At 47.2% G+C, this 22,915-nt stretch overlaps 1 protein-coding gene across 1 annotated transcript in view; it reads right to left on the bottom strand.

Annotated features, from left to right (window-relative positions):
* The window catches only part of erbb4b (erb-b2 receptor tyrosine kinase 4b), a 94,858-nt gene that overhangs the window by 55,610 nt on the left and 16,333 nt on the right, over positions 1-22,915 (bottom strand). Inside the window, exons 3-5 of the mRNA XM_084688485.1 lie at positions 17,057-17,243; positions 3,280-3,411; positions 1,382-1,447 (exon numbers count right to left, since the gene is read on the bottom strand). Coding sequence (XP_084544611.1) covers positions 1,382-1,447; positions 3,280-3,411; positions 17,057-17,243 — 385 coding nt within the window. The remainder of the gene's footprint in view (positions 1-1,381; positions 1,448-3,279; positions 3,412-17,056; positions 17,244-22,915) is intronic.

Genomic DNA, 22,915 nt, shown 5'->3' with positions numbered 1-22,915 from the left:
GATTCTACAGGGATTCACACGCAAACGGTCCCAGCGAACACACAGGGCTTATCCGCCAGGCTGACAGGCTGTTACAGTTACCAGTCCTGGAGAAGGAGTTCATTCCTGATTATCTTAATGAGATCCTGCGGCAGGGCAAACATCCAGGACACTGGGGAGGAAGACAGTGACAGCCTCAACCAGAGGAGGGGGTTTGGTTGCTGGTTGGTTGGAAGAGGGGATTGGAGTGGATGAAAAAGAGAGAAAGGAACGCTGAGCAATGTACTGCAGGAGGGATAGAAGATCCCATATGGGAGGGATGGCTGTGAGCGACGTGCAGGTTGACAAGACATCTGCTGGGTGGAGAGGCGACAGACAGACAGACAGACAGACAGACAGACTGACAGACGGACAAACGGACAGATGGACAGACGGACAGACGGACAGACGGACAGACAGACGGACAGACAGACAGACAGACGGTCAGACAGACAGACGGACAGACGGACTGACGGTCAGACTGACACGTACGCCGACAGACAGGCGTCTGAGGACACCGTCCCAGAGCTGGCCGGTGATTAATGCCACACAGAGAACAGATCCCTTCACAGATGTACTCCACAACGGTGACACCCCCACCGTCCCCCATCTTGAGACGGTGCAGTTTCACCGTGGGAGCCACGGCATGCTGGCGGGCGTCTCCCGGGGTCCACTCACCCCAACTCCCTCAGCGACGGCAAATTGTCAGAGCACGCGGCACGTTTCCCGCGTGGGATCGCTCGGTGCGAGCGGGTGTCGATGCGTCGGTCGCTGGACTCGTGGGTGTCTTCGACTGTTGTCCCCACAGTCTTCCACTTATCTAGCCCTGCGATCCCATTAGACCCGAGTGAACGGGAAGGTGTCGGAGAGCGTGTCAGAGGAGCTCGCCGGTTCACACGGCTAACGAGAAAACACCTCTGACGCCAACAAAAGGGCTCTGTGGCCAAATGTGATACATCGGCCAGATCATTCGTGATGGAAAAAAACTGCAGGGTAGATGATGTGCTATGTCTTTTGGGTCTCCATTGGCACATGGCTCCCATGGCTGCCCCACAAGGACATGGCAGCAGAGTGTGTGACTCCGCAACTTAAGCACGCCTGAAGCACACAGTCACCCACACGGTTTGGACGGCGGTCATTAAGCGTCCAGCGTTGAAGAGCTGTCCTCCCCCTACCGCGGGTGATGAGAGGCCGATTCACGAGGATGCCTCACAGCGCGACCCCGCCTCCCCCTCCTCCCCCTCCTCCCCCTCTTCCCCCTCCTCCTCTTTCTCCACCTCCCTCCACTCATCGTACGCCTCATTGAAGCATTCACTTTAGATCAAGAGGTTCAAATTTCCTCTGTAAGAAACGTGCTACTCACAGCTCTGGCACTGGTTCTCCTTTGGGCCCCAGCAGCGACCATTGCAGGATCTGTGACATTTCTGGCCTGTGAATGAGATTCAAGGGAAAGATTCAACATGTACATAGTAGCCCACCCTTCTGCCATCCCCCTACCATCAATTATTGTACAGTATTTTTGAGCTCACACGGAACACAGTGTTCTTTGTTTCTTAGAATCCAACGGTCTTAACTCTGTGTCTGTAAGTGCTGAGGCAGAGGCCGGCAGCATTAGTATCTGCGCTCTATCAGCTGTGTGTTTTTGGAGGGTTTAATTGACTGGCTGATAATTGCAGAGTGTCTCTGAATAGGTGCTGGAGTGGTCTACTCTGTCTCTCTTCCACTTCACTTAAGTGCAATTACATTTAAGGCTGACACACTCACAGTGACATGAGTTTCCATCTACTGCCCCCTTCCTCCCTCCATCCCTTCCCTCCTTCACCCTCCCCCCCCCCCACAACCCCCCCCAACCCCTTCCTGTAACCCTACCCTCACCACGTCCCGGTACATGGAGTTTAAATGTAGCTTGTGAGGAGAAGGGGCAGCCAAGTACGTACTACTACCTGAGTTTAACTCCGGCTTTATTTGGTCTCACAGCTGTTGAAGCCAGACGGTGTCCGTTTACAGTCCAAGGTCTAACTGTCTCCATTCTAACTCCAGACAACCTTGAGTCAAACAATCACATTCCATTCTCCACATCATCCTCTTTTATCAGCCCTATTTGAAAGCAAGCCTGAAGGTGAGTATGCGCGGAACGCAATGGATACTACGCCAATCTGGCCCGACATTGATCCAACCCAAACCCAACGTGAAGCAGCCTCGAAGAAGAGGGGGGGAGTGGATTCTACGTTTCGTGGCCCCCTTGATGTTGGGCTGGAGGGAGTCCTGGAGGCCCATGATCAAACGGATCGGCTGAGAGAAAACGAGCACAAAGCTCCAGTTGGAGACGGATCCTGCTGACATTTCATCGATGCTGCGTGAGCGAGAATAGTCTACACTGAGGTCACCCCGGGACACCTGCTCAGGGTTACCAACCTAATAACCATGTGTTTTGTTTAACGGAACACTATTTATTGGAAGAAGAAGAAGAAGAAGAAGAAGAAGAAGAAGAAGAAGAAGAAGAAGAAGAAGAAGAAGAAGAAGAAGAAGAAGAAGAAAAACAAGTTGCAAGTGTTTTCTTTTTTTTTTTTGTTTACCCAAAAAGTAGAAAACAAATCAAATCAAATGTATTTGTATAGCCCTTTTTACATGCAAGCATGTCACAGAGGGCTTCACAAAACACTAAATGAAGCATAGTTTTACCACAATAGATGTGGAGTAAGAATGATAAAATAGGCAGTTAGGGACTGAGAGAAATGAGGGCAGAGGAAGAGTAACTGAAGACATCATGAAGCCTTTGCTATTTTCTATTGCTCAGCCTCTGTCAGATTAGACAACACGCACAGCCTGATTTTTACCCCTCACAAATCCCATAATAATAATAATAATAATAATAATTTTCTCAACTTGTCGTGTCTTCTGATTAGAGTGGGGTATTAGTGCCAGATGATGTACTAGGCTGTTACCGTAGTTGACATATTCAGGTTACAGGACAACAGTTTTCTCAGCTGTTGACACCTTGATGTCTATGCGGCAATGACATCACCAGTATTAACATCTAATTTAGCTTTCTGGGAAGTGGCATGTTGACATATTCTAATCCTGATTGTGTTGATTGCACTAATCTGTTTTGCAGCCCAATGTGTATGTTATGTCCTCTTGGTTTCAAATGACAGAAAATGTAGGATTTCAATCGAACACAATCTAATAAACAGCCAACTAGGTGGTTGAGTAGAGCCCTCCTCCTCTGAGATAATGTGTTTCATTGGTGGAGCTACTTACAGGCTATGCTGCTATTGGTGGGTACCACCACAGGGCTGAGGCGCTGGTTCTTGACAATGTCTTGCCAGTGGATGGTGTCAGCATGGCACAGGAACTTATTCTGATCCACATACACCCCTCCGTTCAGGATCTCTAAAGAAATGACAGAAGAACATAGAGTGAAGGGTCAGCGATCATTTCAATACAGTACACACACAAGCATGTACACACAGACACACACACACACAAGTACACAAACAGAAAGACACACACAAACACGGCAGACAGACACGCACATCCCCAATATGTCTCAGGGCGCTTTAGTCACATGACCAGGAGCCCAGGTTGATCCCCAGACAGACATGATTGATGTTGTCTCTGGGAGGCCACACTGAGCCCTGTCTTATTGCTGTTATTATTAATCATAATCTGCTTTCTTTGTTTGACATTCTCCCCCTTCTTCTCAGAAACACCAATATACACCCAGACACAAACAAACGAAACAATTACATTTTCCTTGTGAGGCTAAATCCATCCTGGATTTAAACAAGTGAGACAGCAGGCCTTACATGTTAGTAATTTCATATTTCATCAGGGAGGAGCGGATGACAGAAGACGTCCTGCTCCTAATTTGCATTATTCCTTCCACACACCACCCCTTGCTCCTCCCACCAGGCCAAGGCCTGCGTCCTGATTGGACACAGAGGGCAACCTTGATTGTTATGATGCTGGAGTTCTGAGAAATCCTTGTCAGAGTTAATCCAGACTATCAAATAATAAACCATCATGCAGGAGATTTGGAATGTTTACAGGTCTGTCCAGTAGTGCCCGGATTAGCAACAGAGAGCTGATACTAAGATGGATTCAGAACAACGGGTTGGGTCTACATTCTAATAGTCCAGCAAAGGCTTGATTAAATTGTCCCTTCCCCACACATGATAGGAGCTGGTGTTATTATGTTTTCTCCTTTCTTCCAGCTGCGGTGGGGAGGTGGTGGCTTTCGGGGGATTTGACGCTCACCGCGCAAATGAATTCTCGTTCATGCTAGGAGTGTGCCGTTCCGCCAGGGGGGCTGATGGAACGCGTGCCACTCACCAGGGGGCTGCTGCCAGGGTGGGGGCCCGAGGAGGGGAGGGGTTGGGGAGGGGAGAAGAAGGGGGCAAAAAATACAAACAAATAAAGGGAAAAAATCGAACACCTCAGAGCCCTATGCCTCTGGTGCTGCCGTGTTTCTGGTGCCGGGAGGAGATGATTGGGGTTATTTAAGGATGACCTGACCTCTGACCTTTGTATCGAATGATCATGCATCTTCACTGACTACCAGGGTTTCAGTTTAATGTTTGCTCTCAGCATAGACGGATCAGGAGTGAGTATAATAGTAAAAAAAAAAAAAAGTAGTGAAAAAAAACAGACAAGCAGTGTTTGAAAAGAACAAGGTTTCCTCTGGAATGAAATAATACTTAAATAGTGGTTAGAGTAGAAACATACATCAAAAATATGCAGTAGGTTGCATCCAGCATAATGGCAATCGAGGCATCCTAGTTTATACATGTAACAGCTACATCCAAGGGTAGCACCTCTTGTCTTACTGTTGGCATTGGATACACCGTGTGGGATGTGTGCAGTGCTAGGATAACATACATATGGAAAGGCTCCGGAGCGGATGGCAACAGCATCTCATTATACTCAATGACACTTGATGAGAAACCGTGCGGAAGCTCTACCAACTAATAGCTGTCTACGCTTTGATTTGAGCTGTCTGCATGACCTCCTCAGTTTGAATGTGAGTGGTGGACTGGGAGCCCTGGCCTCCAGAGACCGTCTTGAGATGTCACTGTTCAGCAAGCTCTCTTTGACAGCCAGACTAAAACTGTATGTGTGTGTGTGTCCCTGAATATGACAATACATATGTAGCAGACTTGTGTTTCACAAAGCTGAATCTATCTGTGTAGGGTTAATATTTGCAGCAACCATAAATAATTCACTGCTGATGTACCCGACGGGACACAACCCAAACATGTTGAAAAAGACATGAACCCAAAACTATACTGCAGCCTTTGCTAACTGATGCTCATCACAGTAATGGAGATTGTGAACAAGTGAATGAGTTGAGTAATGTGTTTGTGTTTGTCTGTGTGTCTATACACATACGTGTGTGTGTGTGTGTACATCTGTGTGTTGATTGTTTAGCGGGTCGAGAATGGCCTCTTAATTAGTCCATTCAGAGCTGAGGATGTCAGCCCGCTGTTGTCCCCAGAGCCAGTGTGGTAAAGCACATCTCTGATGCTCAACCAAACGACCATAGGAGGGAAATAATACGAGATTTAGGATAGCAGAACAAACGCATGCAGCCAATTACTTCAAGGGTAAATGCTCCTTTTGTTTTTTTTCTGATGTTTATTACAGTGGGGATGCATTTCATTAAGACTGGGAGAAAGAGATGAAGTTCAAGTGGTGGAAAAAATACACCAATGGCTTGATGGAAATTTATTAATACCAGTGCATGTGGTTAAGTTGTGTAACAAGCAGATCGTAATAGATGAATCGAGAGCAATGCAGTGTATCCACATGCTGAACAATATGCAGTGTGATCTATAGGGAGGATTGTGTAAAAAAAAAACACAAATCCATAAACAGCTTACTTTTTTCCACAAATATGAGTCTTTGCAGGAGAAAAGCGTTTATAATATCAATTACACACACACATTCCCGCACATTGAAACTGCGAAAGGATGTGTGAGCTGAATCACAAATTCATCTTCTTCAGTTTGCCTAGAGCATTATTAATTAACTATTATTCCAGAAGGGCACACCCTGAACAATATTAATATAGATACACATGGCTAAAGAGAAATGAGAACCCATCTGTTTTAAATGTTTTCACAGTTCTACAGTTCAATCCTGAACACATGCTCATGAGGAGCCAGAAAGGAAAAACAAAAAAACATTCTGCAGTTTCAAAAGCACAACCTCAACCCTTACTGCCTTTACACACAAATCGTACTATGTTGCGATACAGAACCATTTGTTTCTTTGTAGAGCATGCTGAGGGCTAAAATAAACTGTAACATTTTTGACTGGTATCCTGTTATGTTCTCTAGCTCCCGGTCAACATTCAATAATCAAGACAAGTATTTGCAGAGAGGAGTCTTTCACAAAGGGAACCCGCCATTCCTATTAGGGAAGCTGGCTCTGCCATGTCAGTCAGTGTTCATGTGTCCGTACTGTGCAAACAGGTGAACTGCTCTATCACTCATCTTTCCATGCCACTCAGCAGTCCATCTGTGCCCACAAGGCACAGTTGCCAAGGGGATGACGTTAGTGCGAAGAACAGGAGGGGGCGAGTAACCGCGAACAAACAGTGACCAGCGAGCCACGGAGAAAAAGCCCTTCGTCTCCACACTGTGGTCGCTGATACAACAATAACTGGCCATGTTTTAGAATATCAGATAGGAATCACGTTGTGGTAACAGAAGAGAAGAAGGGGTTTTCAGGACCACCTTATCTTGGGACTTTTCTAGTGGGACCTTCATTGTTTACTATTGCCAGATCAGTGGTTTTGAAAGGGAGGGACACGCTGTAGTTAGGTTGAGATTTAGCACAGTGAGCAACAGAAATATAACAGTGACTTGGTAACTAAGGTTACCACACTTCACCCTGGGTCTAGTCCTGATTGGTCAACTGAGAGAACAGTTCACATAAATCTAAATGAATTTTATTTTCATATCATTAACACTGAGAGGGTAAAATACAGTCAGTGCCCATTCAAATGTAATTGCACTTTTATGTGTTTAACTATTGACCTGAAAAGAACAACTGCATTAACTTGGCAACATAAAATGCTTTATGAGAGGTTCAGTGCAGAACTGAGAGGAGAGGGAGGAGAGCTCATGCACTGGTGTGTTTCCCTGGATATGTGTGTGTGTGTGTGTGTGTGAGTCATTTTATCATGGCTGAAGGACTAGTACAGAATGGCATCATTATAAACAACAAATTATCTGTATTGCCTCAGTCATGTTAAACATAAAACTCCAAAACAAATAGATAGATATAGATAAGTTTTATTTGCCTCCTACCAGTAACAATGTCCTTTAACCATACAATGTTCTGTTTTTGAGAAAAAACCTGGAGGCAAACAAGGGTTTGACCCCATAACAGCACTTGAAAACAATGACATTGGCCATAAATACAAAGTGCTGTAGCAGACAGATAAATCTCCTTCAAATACTGACAAGGTTGATGCTGATAAAAAGTGGCGGGCGGCGAATGAAAAAGAATGCTGCAAAAATAGTCTGGCACATTTGAGGGATATGGCCACTGGGCCATAAGCAAAGGAGAGGCAGGGGTGGAGAAGGAAAGGCGTCGGAAGAAAAAAAAAAATTGGCCAACAGTATTGTTCAGTCAAGGCAACAAAACCTGCTCTTTTTTTGCCTATTAGCAAATTTTTCTTTTACTTGCATTTCCTACAAACCCACAGTGCATTGCACTGTACCCAGATTATTAACCCTGTCAAGTAGCAGACAAACGATCCTCCCCTGAGGATAGCTACGATGCCATTCTGTAACAGTGTGTGGGAGTGTTGTGATCGGGCCCTTGCTGACAGATAGGATTTTGTTGTAGTGTTTTTCTTTGTTGCTCCTGCTCGTTGTCTGGGTCTTCCTCCTCCCTTGGTTACCCTTGGCACCTGGAGCAGGTAATATCGTTTCCGGTAAGCGAGGTGTGGACCACCGGGACTGTGGAGTGCACAGGGGGCGTCCGCTACAACCCCCGCCACCCCCCCCTTCCGCCTCCCCTTCTCCCGGGTAATTGTGTTTAAAGCTGGTTGATTAAATTTAGCCCCTCCCTCACGCAATAGTTTCCAAAGAATCTTTATGAAAAATGGCCAAGATTGAAGGCTCATGGAATTATCCAGAGCAGAGGAGCATCTGCTTAAGATAAAAAGGGGGGGGGGGGGGGTGTTCCCACATTTTCATATTAAGCTGGGATAAGATGGTGCCTTAGAATAGAGGTCAGGACTATGAAACAACAGAATTTAAGAACGTCCAATATACTGTGGAGCTAGGGTTAGGGTTAGATTAGCATTGCCATGTATACAGTAGACATGCACTCCATCAAAATCTAGATATGCGCGGTATTTGTTTATCTGAAAATACAGTGGTAAGCAATGAACCGAGATAGAGATGGAAAGTGAAAGAAACAGCACGAAAGGGAGAGAGAGAGAGAGAGACAGAGAGAGAGAGAGAGAGAGAGAGAGAGAGAGAGAGAGAGAGAGAGAGAGAGAGAGAGAGAGAGAGAGAGAGAGAGAAGAGAAGACAGAAATTGCTGCTGTAGTTGTTGCTGCTGAGGGCCACTTAGCTTATCAAGACTGCTGTCTGATCAGCTCCCAGCAGTGCTGGAATGAGCTGCTCTCTCGAGGTCGAACACAGAGGAGTAAAAACTGAGCTGGAGAAGGTGACTGCACCTGCATATCAACCGACGCCCGGGCCTGGTTTAGCAGAGAGCAGCCTCACCATGGAAAAGCTTTAAAAGGACACCCCCCCGCCGTGTTTGTGAGTTAAGGAAGCTTTCTCGTGATGAGAACCTGAACATGACATCACCTGTGTCCACATGGTCTTCCCAGTGGAAACTGAGCATTGGATCAGGAGCAGACGCTGCAATGTGGAGAGGACAACAAACACGACCGACAGATCTCTGTGGCCCCTCGGCTACACAAACAGAGGGCCCTGAAGGCTTGGCGCTGAGGCCATGCTCTGTATATTTAGCTCATGAATTCATGCGTGCCGTAACATCCACCTGGATGAGCCTGGCTGCTCCGCAGGGGCTCTGCACAACAGCATGGGCCTTTCATGTACCATTACCCACCACTGGCCCTGGAGCTGCCTGCCTGCCTGCCTGCCTGCCTGCCTGCCTGCCTGCCTGCCTGCCTGCCTGCCTGCCTGCCTGCTTGCCTGCCTGCCTGCTTGCCTGCCTGCCTGCCTGCCTGCCTGCCTGCCTGCCTGCCTGCTTGCCTGCCTGCCTGCTTGCCTGCCTGCCTGCCTGCCTGCCTGCCTGCCTGCCTGCCTGCCTGCCTGCCTGCCTGCCTGCCTGCCTGCCTGTCTGTCTGTCTGTCTGTCTGTCTGCCGGCCTGTCTTTCTACCTGTTTCCCTGCCTGTTTCCTTGCCTGCCTGCCTGCCTGTCTGTGTGTCTTTCTGTCTGTCTGTCTGTCTGTCTGTCTGTCATTCTACCTGTTTCCCTGCCTGTTTCCTTGCCTGCCTGCCTGTCTGCCTGCCTGACTGTCTGTCAGCCTGCTCCACTTCTTTAAAGCCTCGGTGTGCAAAAGAAATGCATGAATCATTAAGCAGTGCGGGGAGAGAGGGCTAGCTACAGCCGCGCACAGGTCCACACCGTGCCAGTTTCCCCTCACAAAGAGAGCAGTGTGCGCGGCCCGGGCCGAGAAGCCCGGAGAGCGGGAGCGCCCGTCGGTGTTCGTGACAAGAGTTTGAGGCTCAGGCCCTGGCCCGGCCCCAGACACCTGCCACTGCGTGGGGAGGGGGCGTGGCAGAGGTTGGGATGGAGGCTGCTCTGTTTGCTGTCAAGGATGTGCCCGTCCGGTGTCACGGCATACCGGTGAACACAAACACAGCTGATGGCGTGGCCCTGTACGCCGAAGCGGGCTGAGCTCCATCATAACGGGATGGCGACAGCACATGCAGTGTCACGTAAACAGGCCATCGGCGAGGCGACTCTGTCAGACACGATACCGACTGTGGTCCGAGTGTGTTGCGCGCGCACGCCAACACGTGGCGCGCGCACCCGCCCACTTCTCGCGCTCCAAACACGCATGCACACACACACGCACGCACACACACACACACACTGTACACAAAAAGGTCTTTCACACGCAGACATGTGTAAGCTTCTCATTCCACAAAGTGCCTTTCCCTGTCGGACCACGAGCCCTTTGTGTCCGTCTCCGAGTCTAACATCCATCCCTTCTCAGCCCAGCCAAACCTAATTATTCCATCGCATGCCTCCTCCTTCCCTCCCTCCTTCCCTCCCTCCTGCCTCCCTCCTGCCTCCCTCCCCCCTCCCCCCCCCCCCCCCCGGCTCTCCCCCTCCTCCACCTCATCCATCCAGCCCACTCAAGCAGCACTGACATTTCACAAACCAGAGGCAGATGATTGGCGTGTGCAGAAATAATTGGCTTACCCCCTTTAAGTGTTTAATTAACATTTCGCAGTGCTCGGCGGATGAGGTGGCCTTCTACACCAGAAAAAGAATAGCCAGAGTAGGAGGGAGCTACCCCTAGAGGCACTAGTGAGTTACAGGTGTCATTGCCAAACTTGTCATTGAAATCGACGGTGGCAGCATATGAATGATCTCAATGGATCAGACGGTGGTAGCAGTGACTATGATGATGGTATTGGGTGACTGGCGGACAAAAAAAGCCAAACTACAGGACTAAAGGCCAAACTACAGGACTAAAGGCCAAACTACAGGACTAAAGGATGACCAAACACACCTGGGTCTCCTACTCTCAACAGCCCCCCCCCCCCCCCAACAATCTTAAAGGAACCAGTCTGGTCTGGTTTACAGAACCAGCTCACACTTAGCTTTAGGGAAACAGAAGGGAATGGTGGGGGGAGGACATATTTTGCATATTTATTAATTGACAGACGAATTCCTTGCATGCTCATGTTAACTTTTAATGAGGTAAAGTCCATTTTTTCGTCGGTTTATCCAAGTCTCAAAGTGTTGTCTGCAGAGCAGATTGATTGTGAGGAGTAGGTACACGAGTGGTCCTCCAGCCTTGGTCTACAGCAAATGGGTTTAGGGAGAGGTGAGATCATGGAAGGCATACGGCATCACGACTCATCATCAGTCTGTCCAGTTACTATCCACTTAAGCCCGCCCAAGGGCGCTCTGAGCAGGCAGCTGTGAATTATTCAATAGCCAGAGCTCAGTTTTGTTCTAGTTATTTGTCAGTACACGTTTGCAAATACAGAAATATACACACACCCACGCACAGACGCATACACGGACACACAAACACACACGCGGACACACACTAACCTCTGTGACACCTCAGCCAGCGATGCACATCTACTGTAAAGTGGGACAGCATATTAGACCAACTGAACCAACAGAACACACATTTGATTGGTGTTAAATGTGACAACCAGTACCTTCAGATGAAGGAAAAAACCCTCCAAACAATTTTTCAAGCAATCTGTTCTATGTCATCACCCTCAAGACGACATTTGAACACACTAATCTCAAACGACAGTCAAAGGGAAGAAAATATGCTGGATATACAAAGGGAACGGCGGGTCAGTAAGGCCCATGTATTTCTCTCCAACCCATTTCTCATGTCAAAGATCAGAGTCATACGTCAAGGTGACTGCTTCCCATTGCTTAGGTAAGCTCTATAGAAAAGACATCTCAGCTGTTTTCAAATCCCAGGAAAACATGAAATACGGGCTCTATAATCACAGTACGGCTTTGGAGCACCACACACGGTCCCACCAATCGGCTGGTTTTCACTGACTGGATACAATTCTATGTGATTACTTGTCTTGATCTGACCTGACCAGTCAGAAGTTCCTGCTCTGGCGCCCTCCATGTCCCCGACAGTTTCTTTGTGTATCCTTTCCCTATAGGTAAACTATGGCATAGGAACATAGGCTCAGCTGGGACCATGCTATAGGGCTTTCTGAGCCGAAGCAAAGTGCCGTTTGAAGCTGGGAGATATGTTTTAATCATTCAGTTTCTTAATGATGACACCAGATCCATTATTAATGTGCCTGGCTCCTCCGTGGGGCCTGGGCTGGAGAGCGGTTATTAGCATTAGCACCAGCCGCTCCATTTGATCTCTGTGTAATTACCACACTTTCTCTCCCTCCTCCGACATGCTATCAAAAGTTTCATGTTAAATAAAGAGTCGTTGGAAAAAGGGATTTTTTTTTTCTTTTTTGCTTCCTCTTTTCAACTTTGTTTCCTAAGGCTTTGTTTTTCTTTTGACAATATCTTCCTTTTTCTTTTTCTTTTCTTGGGATGAATGGAAGAAACTGCGGGATGGTCTAACATGGTTTCTTTGCATTGTTATTCTCAGGGCAGCGGGGAACTTTCAGTGGCTCCACTAATAGGGCACTGGGACTTGGGGCAGACATGAGATAGTGATATTGCGTAATTTCATTGAAATGACAACAAAGGGCGACAGAAGATTGGAGTCTTAACCCAATCTTTGCTGAATCGTCCAGTTCATATAAAATAAGCCACACTACGTCAACAGATCTAGCCACACTAGATCTGTTGACTTTGAACGACACCAATGGAAACGGTTAAGTTTGTAATCAGCAACATTTTCTGCGTGCCTTTATTTTCCGTGAGTGCAGGTCAGCTGCTTCAGGCAGAAGAGATTTAACATGTGTTCTGCTGTTCTGACGTGAATATTTAATGACTTTATCCGGTTTTCTGTTTATGTAATCCCAACATAGGATCGTTAATGAGAGTAAAACAGTCAGCGAAATACAAAAACAGCAGAAAATACCAAAATGTTGCTGCCTAGCAGCACAAAGTTACTCTACTAGCTGCATCAGATGGATGTTTCTAGAAAACTCTCTAGTTATGAGATCATCTGCACTTTACTGTAAGTGCAAACATGACCTCGACAGTGTGCCATCGCAGAGGACACCTCAGTTTCTAGTCTCCAGACTGTCCACATGGCGTCACATGCCACGCTGCAACACACTGTGTTTCTTAGTTCTAATGTCCGTCTTTTCTGTTATTCTGCAAATGGAAAAACTGTGATGTAAGAAAAAGGTCTGACAATAAAGTAATATCAATAAATCAATCTGATACTTCACTGTTCAATGAAGATCTGTTCAAGAAAAGATTGCCTGGCAATGGGGTCTTAACTCACTTTAATGCTCAGTTCAAAAGCCAGAGAGGTCTCCCTGTGTGTTGATATGCAATCTTAAACCAGATTAAAGGCCGTTAAACGTGACACTATGAGTGTTGTCCTTCTAAAAAAGGGCACTTCTGCCTTCTTAGGCTGAAATATTGAGTATGACACTGGAGTAATTGCACAGGAAGTAATCAATTAAACACACAATTGGAAACGACCTGAGGTCTGGGAGCTGCCAGGCAAGAGCTGGGACTGAATGCCAGAGACTGGGGCTCAGGCTGAAGCAATCTTGAGTTCTTCCTGCGGGAACTCTCCATCTCAGATGGACCGAGAGAAAGAGCCAGACTAGGCCATCCTGATTGGTCTCCCTGGTCTTGTTTAGGGAAGTTGGACGATTCCTCCAGTCCTTTCCATTCACCTTGTCCCCCTTTTGCCTCTTCTCATGCAGACATCTCCACTGTACTTCCACAGAAGCCTCAGCAGCCTCTGTGTCTGTCTGATCGTTGCAATTTTTCCCCCTTGAACGCTTCTACGCTTTTGTGGAACAGCGCGCACTGTTGAGATCCTTTTGAGGGAGCACGGCATACTTTCAGAGCGTGAAGACGAACAGTACACGCAGAGTGCATCTCGGTGTAAGGCGCTGACGAGAGCAATTGAGAAGAAGACAATAGTGGGAGCCGGGGTGTGAGAAGAAAGGAGAAGAGAAGAGAGACGAGGAGTGAAAAAAAGTGAAGAAGAGAGGAGAGGGGCTGTGAGAATTGTGGGAAAGACAGAACAAGAGGGGGGAGAGCAGATGGGCAGTGAGTGGACGGGTGTGGATCCAGGCTTGGCATCGAAGGGGATTGTGTACTGTACATGCACACGTCTGGCAGATGGGGACTGGGATTTGATACTTTCATTTTGGGCAGGCTCTGTTATGGCAGCTCGTGGTAAAAAGAAATAATGAATAAAAAGACTGTCGAACAACACGGAACACACCCCGAGCAAACTTGGAAACGACAGGCAAATACAAACACACACAGAAAAACAAAAAAACATTCTGAGAGAGAATAGAAAATGTGTTAAATTGACACATTTATCTGTGTTTTGTTCCTCATTGAGACTGTTATTATTTTGCAGCCCTAGCAGGCAGTAATTACCACGTGAATGCACCGGGCTACTGGTTTTCTTGGAAGATAAAATCTATGGAGAGAAGAAAACGTCTGAGCATGAAAATGTATCTTAAATTTAAATCGTATAGTTACATTTTGAAATGTCAGGCAAAGTGGCGTTCCTCAACCTTTGGCCCCCAAGCTGGGGGAAGGTATAATTAATCTAGATCATCTGCTAAAGGAGGGACATCCGGGGAGAGGAGAGAGGCAGGATGATCAGCAGGGGACAGGATGGGGCAGGTAGGGGGCAGGGAGGTCTGTGTGAGGCCAGGTCCTTGTGGAAGGAGGCGTGGATATAAAATGATGGGCAGTTGGGGAGTTGGGGAGGAGGGGAGGTGAGAGAGAGAGAGCGAGAGAGAGAGCGAGAGAGAGAGAGAGAGAGAGAGAGAGAGAGAGAGAGAGAGAAGAGAGAGAGAGAGAGAGAGAGAGAGAGAGAGAGAGAGAGAGAGAGAGAGAGAGAGAGAGAGAGAGAGGAGGGGTTAAAGAGAGCGTGACTGTCTGACTCCGACAAAACATCGACCAACTAACTTTTCCTGTTTCGGTTCTGAGTGTTTCATATTCATGAGGATAACTATGTCTAAGCCTGACTGAAAGGGGCAGCAAAGGGAGGCAGAGTCTGACTGAGTCTGCCTCTAGAAACAGATCCTCAGTACCACAAACCACAATTGTTCATTCACAAAGTCCCATACACAGAGCCTACCTTGAAAATCAATACAGCAATATCACAACATGCCTGCAACAAATTGATTTTATCCTGGGCAATTTCGACCTTCAAGGGGCTCAGGTCGGTTTCAATACCAAGGGGCCCGTTTTATCCTGCAATAGATCAGGCCCTGTGTAGTTAATAGCCTTTATATTCTTATATGTCGCTTATGGATTGTATCGATCATTTTACACATCTCCTGCATTGCTTGTATGAGAGGGAAGACAGGATAATGTGACAGCCGCATTAAAGGCCCCCTGATGGATCGCACCACCTCAGTGGGATGACATCGCGGGGGATGCAGCACCACCTATGTCAGCTGTATTGTGACACAAAGCAACCGTCCTATTAGCCATGCCCAGGTTTCCCCGTTCAGCACCCCGAGTGTGCCCCCGGTACCAGGGGCGTAGTCACGGGTAGGCCTGAGTAGGCACACGCCTACCCAATTTCTTCCAAGGCCTACCCAAATCTGAAAATATCTCCGAAAAATGATGCACCGGGTGCACATCGCAAAGTAAATAAGAATTTTTTGAAAAGATGCCTATCCATATTTTATATGGATAGACATCTGCCCATTATATCATACTGCCCGTACGGAGACATCCAAAAATACAGCATCTAGAGATTTGGTAAAAGACAAAGACAGAGCCGAAGCGAGGTGGTCGCCTGCAACCGACCTCCGTCATGATTGGCTCCGAGCCTGGGGGGTTAGCTTTGGAAGGGGTTGCAGATACCCATAGACTTTTTCATGAAGATGTGTGTCAGTTTGGTGGCAGACAAGAGTGTGTAGGTGTGTGTGTTTTGGGCTCTCGAGGAAGGACTGGGCCAAGCTGGAGAATGAGAATCCCTCTGAATTATTCACTTTCGCTGACAGAGAGCCGAGGGCCTCAAGCCTATGGCTCTGTCTGTGCCCTACTAAGCTCACTGAATGAATTCTGGTCTTACATCGAGTGTATCCTTACGTAACACACACTCTGTTCTCTGTGTCCAAACCACATTCTTTGTCTTTTCTCTTTACTCTTTCTCTACAATACAACTAGTTGTCCTGTTCATTACTTAGGCTACTTATTCTTCCAGTAGGAGACAACAGCCCAGAGAACATGTTGAGCACACATGTACAAAAGCTAGCTAGGGTCAGGCCAGAGTGATGGGAAGCTATGGGTAATGGCCTATTACATCTTTGTCAGAGATGACTGGGTTAAAAGAGTCCAAGGGCACAGTTGGTTATACCTGTATAACCTGTATACATTTCCTTAGGGGAATGCCCTACATCTAACTCATCCAACATTTGCTAAAATCTGATATTCAAATATGACTTCACTCTGTCTGCTTGACAGCTGCGGTGCTGTTAAATCTATGTTAAAGATTGTTGACTAAAAAGTAATAAATAGAACAGGATAGGACATGTTCTTTCGTTCACATTTGACTGACCTTAAAGTCTTGCTTCCCTCACACATCTCACTTCATCACTTTGATTGCTATCCTTTTCTCCAGAAGCTTCTCAGTACAGCTCTGAATTGATTCCTGGCTATGTGGCTCACTATCAAAACAAAACAGAACCAAATCCAAACCCAAACTGTAACACCCAACAGCCAAAAGAGAAGCAAACTATTTACAGTCTCTTTGCAGCCCAACTCTTGTCCAGCTCGAGAGCAAATGATAAGGAAGAAGAAACAGTGGGTGGCAGGTCCCGCTGAATACAAGCAGGTTTAGCTTCCTGTCTCATTCTCTCTCCCTCACTGTTAAAACCAAAAATCTGTATTTTACCCTCAATTCCAAAAAGATGAATTCTTTATCATTTAAACTATTCTCAGCATCAGAGAGAGAGAGAGAGAGAGAGAGAGAAAGAGATAGAGAGAGAGAGAGAGAGAGAGAGAGAGAGAGAGAGAGGGAGAGAGAGAGAGAGAGAGAGAAAGAGAAAGAGAGAGAGAGCAGGCTGTGATCCTCCGCAACCAGACAGAAAGGAAACCCACACTGGGTCACCGAGGGCGATATAGACCGAGTTCAGATATGGACGTCCAGATGGATATTGAGACAGAAGTGGAAGTTGGGCCTTACCTGTGAGGTTCTTGAGCCCCAGTTGACGGAGGCCGAAGTTTCCGTCGCGGCGGTAGTTGAGGAAGATGGCGAGGGCGTAGCGCTCCTCATACAGCTTGGTCCCTCTGATGATCCGCAGGTTCTCCAGGGGTAGGTAGTCAAACTGGTTCAATGCCACCAACACATAGCCTGTCACTTCCCTAATGGACTACGAGAGAAAGGGAGAGAGAGAGAGAGAGAGAGAGAGAGAGAGAGAGACATAGAGAGAGAGAGTTCAGATTAAAATGACACACATATAGTCACACACTTAACTACCGATGACGGTGCAGGATTTTTTCAAACACATCAGCTCGAATGCAAGAATACGAGCAAGTGGGAGAACAGGTTATCTTTAGCTAATCCTCATATGTAGAAACTGCTCGGCGAAGACACCCACAGGGGTCGTAAGGTCACTTTCCTCCAAGCAGTCCATGTGAGGACGACTCTCTCCTTAGGTGAAAGACTTTGAAACTTGGCTGCGAGTTTCCGCCCGAGCCCAGGGTGAAACAGAAGGCCTGCCATCACTTAACACGTCCAAGTCATTTCAAAAGATAACGACCGTGGAGACATGGTGGCAGAGCCACCCAACCAGAGCCGCTATGAATCAAAGTGACTGCCCGTCCTCAAGCCCATCATGGCTCCTGTCATTAGCCGAGACAGAGGCTCATCCTGTAGGACAGCGTCCTCCTCACGCCGGGTCTGACAGTAATCGCAGCAACAGGCCCGGGCGCCACGTGTGTAACCTCCCTGACACACGAGCGGCCAACGCTAAGATTAGTCCCAAGGAGTGTGCTGGTGCCCCTGCCTCCGCTGCTCAGGGCCCACGCCACTGACAGCTGTCAGGTGGCATCGTCATCAGACAGGCTCGGCCTCAGAACTGGCAGGGGCAGTCATGCCGCTGTCATGATCCGCCACATTCCCTTAATGGGCACGGACGGCAGCTCTTTCCCCGGTGGATTTCGTTTGTGCGTGTGTGCGTGTATGCGTTTGCACGAGTGTGTGCATGCGCGTGTGCGTTTGACCTCTGTAAGATTCCTTGAGAACAGTTTCGGCAATACTTTATGTTACTACATACCAATACCTATAGTAACAACATTGTAGTTACATAGGAACTGCGACATAGTTACCTTTCCTAATAGTTAAAGGGTGAATACAGCATATTAAACAAGTGAACCTTGGTATGGGAGACGTTTTGAAAGTGCAGGTTGATGCCATTGATTTTGTTTTGGTAACAACCTTCCACTGCCCCTTCACGTACAACATCCACTTACTCCTTACAACCCTCCCACATTGTGTGCCATCTTAGACTTTGTGGTAACCTATATAGCTTACTACCCTTAATTTAAATACAAATTAATTTGTGCCAACAATGTTTTTTTACCAAAGCAGTTACATGGTACTTGCTGAACCTCAATGTAAAGTGTTATTTCTTTAGGAAATAGGGTTTCTTTAGGGGTCAGTCAACCAATCAAGTAAACTGAGTGTGTTTGCAGAGGTCAGCGGGATGTGTTATACTGTGTGTGACTGTGTGTGGGCTTGGCTTGTGTGCACATGCCTGCATAAGTGCGTCTGAGGCCTTGGACAAGGCTCCATGCTGTGGTGCCAGTGTGCAGGCAGGCAGGCAGGCAGACAGGGCTGGGTGTGCTGTGTCTAGCCAAGCAAGGACAGAGGGCCGGGGATGAGTCACTCCAGCACACTGTGGAGTTGGAGGTCAGCAGTCCTGGAATATACTGTTGGCTAATGACCCTTGGGCTCCAGCTGATCCTGTGTGGGGGACAGTCCAGGGCCCAGGAACAGTGACCCTGCCACAGGCATACTGGCTCCCTCAGACCCCCCTCCTTGGCTCTCTGTCCCCACAGTCTTAGCTCATTGCCAGAGCACGTTCCATCACCTTCACCCCACCCCACCACCACCACCACCACCAGTGGCAACTACAAAAACGACTTCCTAGTAGTTACCTAGCAACCTCAAAACCTGCTGCCAGCATCAAAGACCAGACAGAAAGGAAAGGAATACGAGGAAAAAAAGTGGCTCCTTCATAGCACGGTTGTTAATTTAATTAAAGGATTACCTGGATGATATTGTTTTCACGGAGACTGGGGCTATTGTTCAGTTCCTGACCTGCTTCACTGCCCTTCCTCCTGCCTATTTGTTATTTTCTAGCCACCTGATCGATAGTTCCCAAAGTGCAGGCACAGAGGGACAAGGAAGGGGAGAAGATCAGGTACACACACACACACAAATGCACAAAGATCCCTCTTTTGCTCTTTTGTAATGACCGGCGTACACAACAAGCAGTAATTTGTGGTTCAATGCAAAGCTAATGGCTGAAGCTTCCTCTGTGGTCTTTTAACGCTGATCAGTTAAATAAACCTGTGGTTGCCAGGTTTCAGAAGGCTGGGCTTGTGCCCATATCGACTCTTGGGGGGGAGCAGGGACTAGGGCATCAGGAAAAAACGCTCTTGTTTGGATTTTCAAACCACTGGAAAAAAGCACGGAATAATGCGTTTATTGCAATAATATTCCTCCAACTACTGTGTTTCTCACAGTGATAAATTCCCTCCTGTCATAATTCATTTCCATACAATTCTCTATTTAGCTACAGTGCAATTATGCAGGTAGATTACTTGCTAAATATAAAGCATGACCTGGCATTGTCCTCGATAAATTCCAGCTAAAATACCAAGGGGCTCCACCTTTCCAACACAGGGTGTAAAATATCAAGAATGAACAGCATGACTTGATAAGCCAGTGAGATGTGTGGCAACAATGGCACTGCTTAGCTTTCCAGACCCCTCCAAACATTGAATAAAGTTCCATAGTCTGGTTGACAGAGCAGAACGGAACCGAGCGTGGAGGTGGAGGAGGTTGAGTGAGAAGCAACTGAATAAGGACATGTTCCAGTGTGTCACAGTGTTGAAAGAGAGAGAGAGCCAGCCAGATTCACTAGATTAGCGGGGATTTCTTCTCCCCCTCCTCCATTTCACTCTGGCGTTGGTTGGCGGAAGTGTGCCAGCGGAACAAAACCCTCACTTCAGACTCTGAGACGTGCCCGGCTTTGAAATTGAGTCCTTCAATCCTCAACTTCTAAAGGGGAGGGACGCTGGAAACAGAGGAAGTAGGAAGAGAGGGAGAGAGAGGGAGGGAAAGAGATGGGGAGAGCAGCCATAGTGGGCACTGCAGAAGGAGGAGAGCAGTCAAGTGGATCGGAGAGGGGCCCGGTATATTTTAATGCATAATTAAAGCTCCACCTGTTCCAGTTCAGGAAAACAGAGAGAGAGAGAGAGAGAGAGAGAGAGAGAGAGAGAGAGAGAGAGAGAGAGAGAGAGGTGGAGGTGGAGGTGGAGGTGGTGTGTGTGTGTCTGTATAGGGAAGGGGGAGGGGGGGGGCGTAAGAGTGTAATGACACCATTAGCATGTTGGAAGGACTGAACACACGTTAGCCTGATTACCTCTCATTACCATACATATTGAGCTGGTTGCCTGAGCTAAGGGGCTGGGTGCTGGGTGAGGGAGACAAAGCCAGGGGACTTCACAGGAGCTTAGGGCCCGTGCACAACTAATCCCTCATCTCTACATTTACACACTACCTTCAGCCCATCACAGAAACCACTGTGCCACTGCAGAGCCGGATGGAGATGGAACGAATGGAATAGGAACATATACTGTCGAGTCATTGTAGCTTTCAGAAATGACTCTCAACACTCCATTGGCCTACATGCTGTGTAAAGTTGCGACATATTTCAGCCCATTTCACAAGTAGGATTATAGTGCGAGGCATTGTTGCAGTGTTGTTGTAGCTTCCTAGATCTTGACGTGTTTGTGTGAAGCGGCTGACGAGGTCACGATGACCAACAGGTCTCTGCGGTGGCTGTGACTGTAACTGCGGGAAAGTTTTACGATTTTTTCCGCAGAGATCCAGCACAGAACTTTGGGTCAACTTTCATTCAAACATATTTCCGTGTGCGTGTGTGCGTGTGCGCGTCTGTGTGTGAGAGAGAAAGAGTTTGATTGTGCGACCTGTGAGGTAGACACACTTCAGACAAACCTGGGAGAGTTTGAGTCCCACTCCCACTGGTGCGCTGTGGTTGGACGGTGACGTCACATGGTGTACCCGCAGTGATTTGCAGCAAGCGTATGAGGTGTCTCCGACCTCTCTACCTCCTTCAGTGTCTGGAGGACTCTTCAAATGGGAGAGCCACTTCAAACACCCGGAGCTGTCGCTGCCTTTGATCCGACTCGAAGCCTGGTGCGAGTATCTCCTGCGTTCTTTGTCTCTTAAACAACATGATGGTGTACCATCTTTGATGTGAAGCAGGTAAACGTGTCTGGATGTGTTGCGAGTGTATGGCGCGCCTCGGCATCGCTTCGTCATCCACGCCGCTCTCATGGCTTCGGTTTCCTGCTGAGGAAGTCTCATGCGAGGTTTGGGTTGGGTGTGTGTGACTGGGTGGAGCCGGGAGGGACACACCATCCCTGAGCGACTGTCTGTCTGGTCATTCTCTAGGTCTAGCTAGATTCTCCCACGCACAATTCCATCTTTGCTAAGCTCCAAGTTCTTCGTTTGCACCAGAACCACAGGGGGTCGAACCATTCAGAGTCACTGAGGAACTACTGGCAACTACAGTCGTGGTTGAAGTTTGCCTACTGATATATGGTGATAGACAGATGGTTCATCCAATCACCTGCCATGTATTTGGAAAAAAGGTTTGTGTCCTTTTCCAAACTGTTTCCAAGGACAACTTCCCAGATGGTTATGTGTAACAAATCATCTAGATATTCCGGTTAGTAGTAATGAATGTTTAATTATCTTGGTGCTGTGCACAGGCTAGTTAGATCACTTCATCTCAACCTCATGACAGATTTCTCATGGATCCCCTACGGATGTGAACTAGCAAGGGATAAAGTAGCATGAGTGGTTTCTGTCCTCTGCTACACACATTAGAAACCTGATGACTTTGAGAAGTGGGGCTCACAGTGGAAGAGTCACGCAAGCTGAGAAGGGATGTGTTTCCGAGGGCTTGACTCTCATTGATTGTGACAGTTGGGCACTCCACTGTCAGACATGTTGATGAGTAACCCCCACAAGGTGCATACATCACCGCCGGATCAGTTTGTGACATGCCACACAGTGTTGAGTGAGCGAAGAGAGGGAAGGGGTATCAGTAAAAATAAATAAGCATGCCGTTTATCTACATATATATATATATATATATATATATATATATATATATATATATATATATATATATCCCACACACACATATTACTATACACTACACATGCACATGTTACTACACACTACACATTCAGTATACAATTTATAGTATATGTGTATATGCTGTTTATATACTATATGTGTGTGTGTGTGTGTTCTGGTTTGTGTGTGTGTTCAACACAAAAGGTTTTTGGTTTTTCTCTATATTGTTTGAATTCACAAAGATACTCAAGAGACCCTGTGTAGGGTGTGTATACAGTATCAAGGGAAAATTTCCATTAACAAGAGGAACACATATATCAGCTGTGGTTTAACGCGTTCTGGGAACCTCATGCCATATTGACACCCTCTGAATTTGCTCAAACTCAATTTTCTGAAATCACCTTCCTTTTCTTGGGAGTGGGACGACTTGCCTTCAAAGCGACACAGCTGTTGATAGAGATTGAGTCAGCGTTTCCTAATGCAGTCTTTCACTTTGTTTTGGAAGGGGCAACTATTTCACATTTGTAAACCATCTGGCTCCTCTAATGCCTGATAGACAATCAGGATATCTGAAGGTCCGCAGGCATGTTGGGAAACAGTACAAGACTCCTAAAACTTTTCGACGTCTCAAATCCGTCCCAT

The sequence above is a fragment of the Hypomesus nipponensis genome, chromosome 23, assembly GCF_054491055.1.
Source record: "Hypomesus nipponensis isolate SF chromosome 23, ASM5449105v1, whole genome shotgun sequence".
NCBI lineage: Eukaryota > Metazoa > Chordata > Actinopteri > Osmeriformes > Osmeridae > Hypomesus > Hypomesus nipponensis.
This window is presented reverse-complemented; position numbering and strand designations above follow the sequence as displayed.